Source organism: Centruroides vittatus, unplaced genomic scaffold (assembly GCF_030686945.1).
Source record: "Centruroides vittatus isolate TY-2023 unplaced genomic scaffold, ASM3068694v2 contig_298, whole genome shotgun sequence".
NCBI classification, from domain to species: domain Eukaryota; kingdom Metazoa; phylum Arthropoda; class Arachnida; order Scorpiones; family Buthidae; genus Centruroides; species Centruroides vittatus.
The window spans coordinates 657,085-668,856 of NW_027121900.1; the positions used below are offsets into that span (position 1 = coordinate 657,085).

General features: G+C 32.3%; 1 protein-coding gene across 1 annotated transcript; it reads left to right on the forward strand.

Moving 5' to 3' along the window:
* Positions 1 to 5,869: 5,869 nt before the first annotated feature.
* Positions 5,870 to 9,006, forward strand: LOC136972604 (patched domain-containing protein 3-like). Its single transcript, XM_067267177.1, has 3 exons — positions 5,870 to 6,569; positions 6,641 to 6,958; positions 7,969 to 9,006. Exons 1-3 carry the CDS (start codon positions 5,888 to 5,890, stop codon positions 8,895 to 8,897), a joined length of 1,929 nt encoding a protein of 642 aa, XP_067123278.1. The 5' UTR covers positions 5,870 to 5,887; the 3' UTR covers positions 8,898 to 9,006.
* Positions 9,007 to 11,772: the final 2,766 nt, after the last annotated feature.

The following is an 11,772-nucleotide window of genomic DNA, read 5'->3' on the forward strand; positions in this document are numbered from 1 at the left end:
AGACGCGATTATTATTAGTTTTCATTGTTTTATAATCTCAGTTATTAGTGGACCTGTGACGTCATTAGTGTTGGTGACATCCATTGCGGAAATTCATGATGTCCTATATGATATTGTAATTAAAATGATGCATTAAAATTACAATATCATATACGCAGAATACTTTATATTAATTATGTAATTTTTTACGTTTGTTATTATATGATATTTCTAAAACATTTAATTTCATTTTTATTCATTAAACTTTGATTAACTGTCGGAAATCGATATTTCCATTAGTGCACGTGCTCTACAATGTTTACTTTGTGGTGACAACACCTGGACCATACGGTATATCACATGGTTTAGTTCTTTATTAAAAGTTGTTTTGAAATTGTCAAAACAATTTAATTCTGTCCTTTATAACTGAATGTAACAAAGTTAGTTATACTTACTTCATTTTGTAGAGTATTGTGTGGCGTGAAATGCCGCGTGCTTTGTTACATTTTAAATTAAAAATTTAAGATAATGTTAGATAAGCAGAGAGACAGGGGTTAATCCTCGCTCACCACTTACTCTGCACGGGTTGGCAAAACCCGATTTCTTTTTCGTTGTATGTCTAGGAGGGCAAAAAAAATGAGTGGGAGGTGTGCGTCGGTAAGTCGACAGGCGTGTTCGATTGACAGGGAACAGGTTAATAGAACAAAACATTTATTAAACACAGTAGAGAGTCGTTAATCTGAGCCCCGGTAATCGGAACCCCGGTAATCGGAATCGCCGGTAATCGGCAGGATTTTCAGTCGGACTGTGTCGTGCTGAATCGAACGTTTTTGATACTAGATTTACTTCTGAAGTATAATTTTCATGTTTTTATATTTTTCAATATATTTATTTTGTTTGTACAAAATGAAGAAATAATTTTTAACGATACGATAGCCTCGATTATTCTTATAAAAATTTTCGTTAGGCTTAAAATCGACGAAAATTCAACACGAAGCGACACGCAACAGAGAAAAATTCAACACGAAGCGACACGCAACGGAGAAAAATTGAACACGAAGCGACACGCAACGGAGAAAAATTTGAACATCGGACAGGTTAATGTATTTTTTCGTACATAATCGGTAATCCGAACAAATCACTAATCTGAACAACCCCAGTCTCCAATTGATTCCGATTTACGACTCTCTACTGTACTATAATACAATACAAAGGGATTTACAAACTATTCTACGATAAACAGTGGGATAAAATGCGGTTAACACACGCTTGAATGCAACTATATGCACGTTTACATATTCTAACTGAGACGGCTATGCGGGCCGGATGGCCGAGCGGTCAAGGTGGCAGCCTATCGCTCTGGGGGACCCGGGATCGAATCCGAACGGGTCGAATAATCCCCAGGAATTTTTCGGGGGGTGGTCCGTTCAAATATGTCGGGCCCCGTCCCTCACCACCCGGTCGGCCCATTGTGGGCCTGGCCGAACCCATAATGGGCTTTTTAAAAGAGGCCCTCTTAGTGCCCACAGGGCGGAAAGAGTTAAGAAAAAAAAAAAAAAAAGAGACGGCTATGCGTTAAGCTTACTGTCGTCACGGGAGATAGAGAGTTTAGAAAGTTCCTAACAAAATACCACTTGGTGTGTGATTGGACAATATAGTCGACAATATGCGACTATATGGCTAGAGCAGTGTTTCTCAAACTTTTTTGTCTGGTGGCACACTGAAATTACTAAACAAAATTCACGGCACCCCTATTATTATTATTATTATTTATTTTATTTTGCTATTTTACTGTTAGTAAAGATATAAAGGATGAAAAGTCTTTGAAAAAAATAAAAGTTTTTTAAAGATAAGTAAGTTTATTTCCAAACAACACAAAAACATTCAAAACAAAAGTTATTATTATAAAGGTATCTGGTGTAATAAAATGAGCTCTCAATTTTTGATGATTTACTAATTGGTAACTGGTAGCAAAGCTTACCAGTAACCACTTCTTGATCATTAGAATCTTCACGTTTTCTTTTTTTAATGAAAAAATTATTCATGATATTGAACGACATAATTAACTTCAATATTTTATTATAAAATTTAATTACACGTTAATAATTTATTTTTTCTTGTTGTAAAGAAGAAAAATATTTTTATATGATACTTTTTCGTTATTGTCTGAACATATAAGAATAATAAAAACAATTACTGCATTCAACGCATTTATATTGCACTTCTACTCGCTGCAGGAACAGAAGAACAGACAACTAGTAACTAGTTCGTTTTTTTTTCTAGTATTTACGTATCGCCAATTACCGAGTCACTGAGACAAGTGGCGACGTAACAAGATTAGTAGAAAAAACCAATATTCATTTTTTATAATTGTTTTAATTATTTATTTAATTTAATACTTTAATTCCATTATTTTAAGTAATTTTGATTTAATTATTTAAAAATTTCGCGGCACCCTTGTGGCGTACTTGCTTTGAGAACCAGTGGGCTAGAGTGTAGCGGTCGCCTATAATATGGAAGAGTCGCTGAAGGTCTTCTCTGATGGGATTCCTGGGGGCATGAAGACAGACACAAGTATAGAAACATCTTCCTATGCGAGTGCGCTAAGTTTCCGGTGGCGCGAGTTTTTATAGTGTTAGTGTGGGAATCGGTCGGTTGTTGACGATGGCTTGCAAATTCCTTACAGCTAAGTGTCAACTTTCCTACCTAACTGTTGATAGTTAATGGAGACCTCTGCCCCGATTTTCCGCGAGGAGTTTTTCTGTCGGTGATTGTTTACAATATTTTTGAACAAAAAAATTGAAGTGTTTTTTTCATTTACAAAAATTTGTTAATAAAGCATTTTTTATGAATAAAATGCTTTATTAAACTAAAAAAGAAATTGTCATTTCTTAATGTAAACCCATAGACCACGTGATGACAGTCTACAGAACATGGCGGCGATGACTCGTGTGTCGCTACTCTGATATCTAGGTACTTTACTATTACATTCATCCACGCGCCTTTTATCTTCACACCATTATTTAAATTAATAGTATTATGCGCACTTATAGTTGTCACACGTTCCTTAAATCTGTGTAAATACATATCTTTTCCTTTATAAATTATTTTTTCATTATTTTTATCAATCTGTATTTATTACAATGGGTTGTGCATAGTACAGTAGAGCGTCGTTAAGTGGAACGTCGGTAAGTGGAATGGCCGGAAAGTGGAACGATTTTCAGTCCGACTGTGTCGTGCTGAATCGAACGTTTTTGATACTAAATTTACTTCTAAAGTATAATTTTCATGTTTTTTATATTCTTTAATATATTTATTTTGTTTGTACAAAATGCAGAAATAATTTTTAACTATACGATAGCCTCGATGATTATTATAAAAATTTTCGTTAGGCTTAAAATCGACGAAAATTCAACACGAAGCGACACGCAACGGAGAAAAATTCAACAGGAAGCGATACGCAACGGAGAAAAATTTGAACATCGGACAGGTTAATGTATTTTTTCGTACAAAGTCGGAAATTGGAACAAATCATTAACTGGAAGGACCCCAGTTCCCAATTGGTTCCACTTTTCGACGCTCTACTGTAATTGGTTATTTTTTAATCAAATAGTTGTCTCGTGTTCTCGAACTCTAACTGGGAGCTGTCTTCCGCTTTCACCTATGTAAATGACATGTACATTTTTCCTCATATATTACCCCAATTTCATCATGTTTTTCTTATTTGTAATTTTTTTTTTTAGATCGGCTGCTAGTAATATTCCATACTTCTTAAAAACATTTTTATATTTTTCCTATATACCTTTAATATAAGGAAATGGCATATATGTACCATCTTTTTTATTTTTAACATTAAATGTATTTTCTATAAATTTCGCAATCGATTTTTTAAATAATATCTTGGGTAGTTGTTTAGTATAAATTGGTTTATTAACCCACTTTTTTTTTATCTTCTAGTTTAGTCGTTCTTATCTATATTTTAAATAATGCCTTAACCAAATTATTATTTTTTTATTACTAGAGGACAATACGAATTATAATTTAAAGATTTATACACATTACAACTTTTTAAATGATTTTACATTAATTACGTTAGTATTGCGGTTTATAGTTACATCTAAATAATTAATCTCTTTTTTATGTTCTATTTCATTTTTAAATTTTCGCTTAAAGTATTCGCATAATTACAGATCACATTATCATTAACGTATGATATAATAATATACGATACGTATATTATTATGTCATCATTTACATATCTTGCTATAAATGTCATTTCACTTCATTTCCCTAACTTTATATCTTGGAATTTCTGAAAATTTTATTTGTTGTTAGTGTTTCCAGTTTTTTTGTTTTTGAAGAAAGCTCATCATTACCCTCAAAGTTAAGTTTTCTGTCATTCTATATTAATACAAACATGAATACAAACGTGTTTGGTTTTAGGGAGCAAAACCAATAATTGAATTTTGCTCCCTAAAATCAAAAACATATTCTTTTATTTTCGATAAACAAAATAAAAAAAAACTGCTAAGGGTATTAAAAAGTCTGTTGTAAAAACATTTAATCCTGATAAGTATAAAAAAGTTTTGTTTAATACAGAATTATTAAGGCATTAACAATACGAAATTAAAAGCAAAAATCATTTAGTAACAACATACCTACAAAATAAAATTTCACTTTCTCCCTTTTACGATAAAAAATGCATTTTAGATAACGGAATAGATGTACTATCATTTGGCCACTACAGTTTCTACTTTTAATTTGCAGATATATCATCACCTTTACAATATGGCTTTTTAATAGTATACAAAAAAAATACACTTATGTAATACACAGTATATGTAGTAAAACTTATCCATGTTTAAAACCAACATGTATTAATGCGGCATCGTTAAAATTGCCGAATAATAAAACATATGAATGCAAATTTTTCGTAATTAATAATAAAATAACATTACCGACATTCACCAAATATTTTATAAATTATGATTATATGAAATGTAATAATAATAATTAAATATTTTATTTTTAGAAATTGTACATTTAAAAAAAACTATCCGAGACTGCTAAAACCCGAAAAAAGGTTCTACAGGGGCGACTGCTTACGATATTTTTTGTGTTAAGTATTTGAACTTAAACCCAATGAACTTAAAGTAATATTTGTAGATCTAGCCATCGAAATGCCAAATAGTAATTACTACGCTAGAATAGCTCCAAAATCTTTATTATCGTTAAATAATATAGTAATAATTGCAGGAGTTATCGACTCCGATTATCGTGGAAACATCGGTGTTATGATGTATTACTTCGGTCCTGAGACTGTTATTTTTGCACCTGGATCTAAACTATAGTATAAATATTTATACTTTGAATTAAAATCAAATGCAAATTTTGAAACAACAAATTTAGTGAAATATGTAAAAACACAATTCAATATTATCCAAACTTTTTGAATCAAACTGTATAAATAAAGATTGGAAGTATTTTGAATAGTACGATTTATTCTAATTTATAATTTTAAATAAACTTTCAACTTGATGCATTCTTAAAAATAATTATATTTTTAGCACAACGTTCAAAGATGGAGAGAAACTCAAACTTTTCGTGTTTAAGTGAAAGTCTACGCAAGTGTTTCGGCAAACTTGGAAGAAACATTGCACAACATCCGTATTACTTCATCTTTGTGCCTTCCATTTTTTGTGCCTTACTGTCTGTTGGATTGTTTAACATAAAATATATTCATGATAACAATTACTTGCTATCTGCTGACAGAGGTGATATTTTTGAAATTCGACAATTCATAGAAAAAACATTTCCAATGAACACTTCGGAATTTTACGATTTACAAAGATTTACTAATCGTCCAATCGTACCTATAATCTACATAAAACACAAAGAAGACAAAAACATGTTACAGAAGAATATTTTACTCGAAGTTCAAATGTTAAGCGAAATAGCAAATAACGTCACAGTGTATATTGATGGAAGACAAATTGGATACAACGATGTTTGTGGCCGAGTCTATGAAAAGTGTTTCGAAAATCCTATTTCTACTTTGTTAAATCATTCGGATGATGTGGTTTCTAGGAGACTGAAATTCAAATATCCCATAGATATGGATCCTTTAACGTTTTCATATAAGATAATGCTATTCAATTTAGGAGGTGTAATCGTTGACGATAACGATTATATAAAAGAAGTATACGCTGTGCGTTTAACATATGCATTGGACGATACTAACACAAGTAAAGCGGAGTGGAATAAAGAGTGGAGTAAAGCACTTTATAGAAAAATAAAAGAATGCAATTTCAAGTACATTGACACTTTTTTCGAGCCATTCTCTTCGACTGATGTTAATGTTATATTAGATATGCAGGAGATAATACCATTTATAAGCGTCACCATAATCGTAGTATGTCTCTTCAGCATGCTGAGCAACATGACTAATAGTTGGATTCGAAGCAAACCGTGGATGGGTGTAGCCAGTGTCGTGTCAGCCGGAATGGCTGTAGCTGCCTCGTTTGGCTTACTATTTGCGTGTGGTGTAGAAACCACATATTATAACGTTGCTCTCCCATTTGCAATTCTGGGTAGGTTATATAATACGTTATATAATGTGTACATTCATTTCTGTGATTAATGTTTTAAAATTGTTTTTCAGTGACAGAAGTGGACGATTCTTTCGTAGTGATTGCGTGTTGGAGAACAACTAATACTCGCGATCCAGTTGAAAAGCGAATGGAGGAAACGTATTCCAATGCAGCAGTATCCATAACTATAACTTCGTTAACCAATTTTTGTTCTTATTGCATTGCAATGATGTGCCCTTTTCCGGTAATTAGAATATTCGGCTCTTATGCTGCTTCCTGCATCTGTTTTACGTATTTCTTTCAGCTGATGTTTTTCGGAGGTTGTCTGGCTTTGAGTGGATACAGAGAAGAGAAAGGTCTTAATCCCATTTATTGTAAATCTGTTTCAGGTGAAGAAAAGTTTATTATATATATTTTTTAAAATTTATTTCATTTACACGTTATAATGGTTATGATTTCAAATTAACCGAAAAAAGAGTGAAAAAGTAAATGGAATGCGACTTTCATTATAAAGTAATAGTGGATTTTTATCCTGTACTACACAGTTCATTAATCTGTCTGTAAATTGGTTGTTATAAGTAAGAGTCATAAAATCAATGAACACTGCTCGGATTCTTCACGAAATGCAAATTCATAATCTATATAATACGATATACTTTAACAAGTACGTAGTACTAAATTTTTATTGAAAGATTATCATATACTTGAAATCTTTAATACTTTACATGTGTACCCACTGGTGCCCAGTGGGTACACATATAAAGGGCACCAGTGTACCAACTCGCCCCCATCTGTTTCGCTGCTGCAAGTACCGTACGTCATTGAAAAGTTGATAGTATAATAAACATGTCAGTAATTTATAAGTCATGGACGTAGGTTCCTTGAATTTAGACCGACGCGAGCGCTACTTATAAAGTTTTCCCCAGGCACAAAAACTGTTTGCTGTACCTTTATCACATCAAAATGGATTTAGAGAAAGTAACTTTCTCCAATACTGAGCTAATTTCTCATATCATTTTTTTCAGTTACATTATATTTCATTATACTTTAGTTTCTTTTATTAGCGCATAGTACCACCTATTGTGGATATTTTGATATTTGGCCTGTTTAATGCCTGCAAGTATGAAAAAGTACACGCGACAGATCAGACGCTTACAAGGTTCATTAAAGGCCGCAGCCAGAAAAAGTTGCTTATCATTGCTTTGTTGTATTAAGTGCGCGTGATATACAAAACATTAAACTTCAAAATATTAATATGATAATGAAATTGCCAGTAATCTAATAGATTGAAATTTTTTATTTTTATCAAAAATTTTCTTATTTTTTACAGTTTCGTCAAATGTAATTTTCTTTCATTTCGCGTAATAAAAGCAATAATTTTCTTTTTTATATTTTTCAGAATGCGGCAGAACTAATAATTATGAAGAAGAGATGCAAGATGATATTTTTATGAAGTTCTTCAAGGACAAAGTTGCGTCGTTTCTCTTTTATTCGTCAAGCAAAATTATTATATTACTTGTATATGTCGTTAGTTTATCATTAGGTATATGGGGAGTCACTTCTTTGAACGAAGGTCTTGATGTTTTTCGTTTTTATCCCGAAAATTCCGATATTACCCGAGCATTTCGGCTATATTATAAATATTTTACTGAATATCCATTTACTATTCACATAGTGATTAACGAAACTTTGGATTATTCAAACGAAGTCATTCAGAAATCATTAGACGACATGATTGAGAAGTTCCAGTCTCACCCGAATGTGGCAGATATGGATATTTCTTGGTTGAAGTATTATAAAGATTTTCAACATCATTCAGCAGCGAAATATTCTTTTTTAGGATACGATTTATCTACTAAACAAGATTTCATCGATGCTCTACGACTAGTCTTCCTGAAATTTCCGGGAGCCAAACATTACCAGAATGATATCGTATTTAATCATAATTATACCGATATTATTTGCAGTCGTTTCTTTCTTTTAGCAAGAAATGTTTCTGATAGAACCACGGAGTCGAAATTAATCAAAGATATACAAAAGATGGCAGAAGAATTCCCTTTTGACGTTTTTATACACACCATGATATCGCCTGTCGTCGAGCAAAGTATCATTATTAGAGAAGTGGTCTTTCAATTTTTTTGGATGACGTCGTTAATAAATCTTGTTATTTTTATTTCCTTTAACCCAAATATTATCTATTCGGTTGTTGTTGCCCTGTGCATTTCGTCTATTATAGATACAAACCCTGGGTTATATGTCGTTATGGGGTGTTCACTTGGACATTGTCTCTATGTACTGCTTTGTAATCTGTATGGGGTTTTGTGTTAATTACCCCACTCACATATGTTATTCTTTTCTCACTTCGTCAGATAAAACCATAAAAGGTAAATTACAGCATAGTTTATATAATGTGGGATTTCCGATATTTCAGGGCGCATTCTCAACCGGTATAGGTGTGTTGATTCTTTTACGCCAAACTGTGTTTCTGAGTGCAGTATTCGTTAAAATAATTGTTATAATTGCGGCACAAACTATGTTCCATGCTTTATTCGTAATTCCTGTCGTATTATCGATCATTTGGTGTTGTATTTACATATACAAAGGAAGAAAAAAGCATATATTTTATAACATGTAACGAAGGGTTTGAGCATAGACAAATAAAGATATTAATTGGTTTATATAAACTAATTTACTTTTCACGGAATGGTTTTATACTTTTTCTAGATTGGAAAAAATGACAACAGATTTAATCAAGAAATATGTATTCATATAATGTATAGAAGGGGATAGAATTCATATTCTATACTCCAGTGGTATAGAATATTTTAGTTTTTTTATGTGAACTGATTTTAGTTGAATATAGAGGAAGATTGTCAAAATACAGTGCAAGATTGCTTAATAAAAAGTTTTTTGTTTATTATAATATTGTTGTATTTTTTGTTATAGCTGTTAACTGCCTTATGTAGTGATGTCAAAACTATCCCATCTTTCCTAATTTATTGAAAAAATCGGTTTGCAGATTTGAACTCACTAACTAGATTTGATAAAAACACACTTTTTGATTGATAAATTAAAAATTCACACCCACTTTCCACTGTTAGTAGGTCTGAATTTTTAATTCATCACTTCAAGAGTTTTATCCAATCAGTTACCAATGGGTGTCTTTCTTCTTAAGAAATATTTGTTGATAACTCTCGACAGGTAATGTTTCTTAATCGTCGAAAAATCAATAATCATTCCATTTTTCTTTTACTTAAGGCGTTATACTCCTGTTCTCGTGGAGTTACTTTTATACTAGTGAACTTTCGATTAATCAACTGACCAATTTACTTCAAGAGATATTATTATATTTGTAAATAAATATCTTCCAACTTTCGAAAACGAAAAGAATTGTATAGTTAGTGGAAAAACCTTTCTCTCAAAAATACAAGACGAAAATACTTTCTATCGATTAGAGCTTTATTGGGGAAATCTAAACAAATTAAAGCATCGATGCAACACAGATTATCAAACGAGTTTACGAAAACAGAAACGGCAGACTTCATCTTATGATAAATACATACGGCTTAACATCAGGACAAGGAATATGGGGAAAAGATACAAGGTGAGATCAATAAGACCTTAACAGACGTACAGTATCTTAAAATACATTTTTTGAAAACACTCTCCCTACCAAAATCTATTACAGAAGTTATACCGAAAAGAGATAGAGAACATATTAACTTAAAAATAATGAGATCTGCAACAGAGTTCAAATACATTAAAAATTTGAAGACTGAAACGTACCATAGAAAAACTTAAAATTCAGAAAAGAAAAAAGCATTAAGAAGCTAAAACTAATAAATAAAGTATGCGCTAGTCGATTCAATAAAAAAATATTGTTTCAAACAATACTCGTTAATTAATCTATTATATATTGTTTCTTATGGGAAAATATGTTTTGGTTTGTGAGGTTGCCGAATTCGAGATTTCCAAATGTCAGGACTTATCGTATGTGGGGTGAAGGAAAGTGAGGCAAATAGCTGCAGTGACAAACAAACCCGTTTATTTACACTAAGTCTTACAATCTAGTGTGTCTTGCGTGTCTTGTCTTCTGGTTGCTCTTGATGGTTCGGTTGTTGGCCCCGGGGCAGACAGTTGATGCTCGACCGTGGGAGGTTGTGACGAATGGTGAAAGCCCGAAGTTCAATCGGATGGTGTCCACATGTAGAGGCAGGGAAAAGTCTGGACAGTTGATTATAGTTGTTAACTGGGGAAAGTCTGAACAGTGGTTGACACGGACAGAAGCTGGGAGAAGTCTTCACAAGGGGAGGCAGAGAAAAGTCTGCTTTGCCCTTGAGATCCAGGTTTTTATAAGATCTTTCTCCCCTGGATCTCCAGCTCCTGATTGGTCGGTTTCCTGTCTCTCGGCAGACGGCCGACCATTTCGAGCTATCAAAGGTTTAAATTCGACACTGTGTTTTATTCCGATCAAGGGAATTTAATCGCAACTTGAAACCTCTGCTCGTATTCAATTGTTTCGAATTCTTATAAGTCTGATACATAATATCATTGCTGCATCTCCTTTTAAGGTTAAAAAAAGAACATTTTTCTCTCGATTAATAGCTTTAATATTTCCCGATTTAAAGTATCCTTCCAATTTCTACGACCATCAGAATCAAAAGCTTGTTCCCTTGATTTGACATTTTTTATGATATCAAAAACACATGAGCTCGAGTATCGCTCGGGCTTCACAGGTTTGAGAACAACTATTAGGAACAAATTAAGTTCAAAACTCGAAGTTTGACTGTATTTTTGCAGGAGTATTTATAATTAATTTTTTCACAATATGATTCTTCGCACTATTTATTTGTTTGGGGTTCAAAACTTGAGTTCTAATTTCAAACGTTTTAAATAAAATACTTTTTATTTCGATTTTATAGTTCATGAATCACAAATAAAGTAAGTGGGTCTGTATATGATATAACATTCAATTAATCTATGTATCAGATCGAGAACATGTTTTTGGTGTGCCTTTCATCTATTTTTGTACGCTGCTTGAACCTTTGCATTCGTTAAAAATTGTTTGTTTTTATACACATTTTGGAAAAAACCAGAATTCTGGAGATGCCAGATCTAGAGAAAAAAGACAGAGAAGATACTGTAAGTAATCATTTTAGCCGTTTTCTTAATACAGTATAGTCTAAGATAAATAAAATAAGTA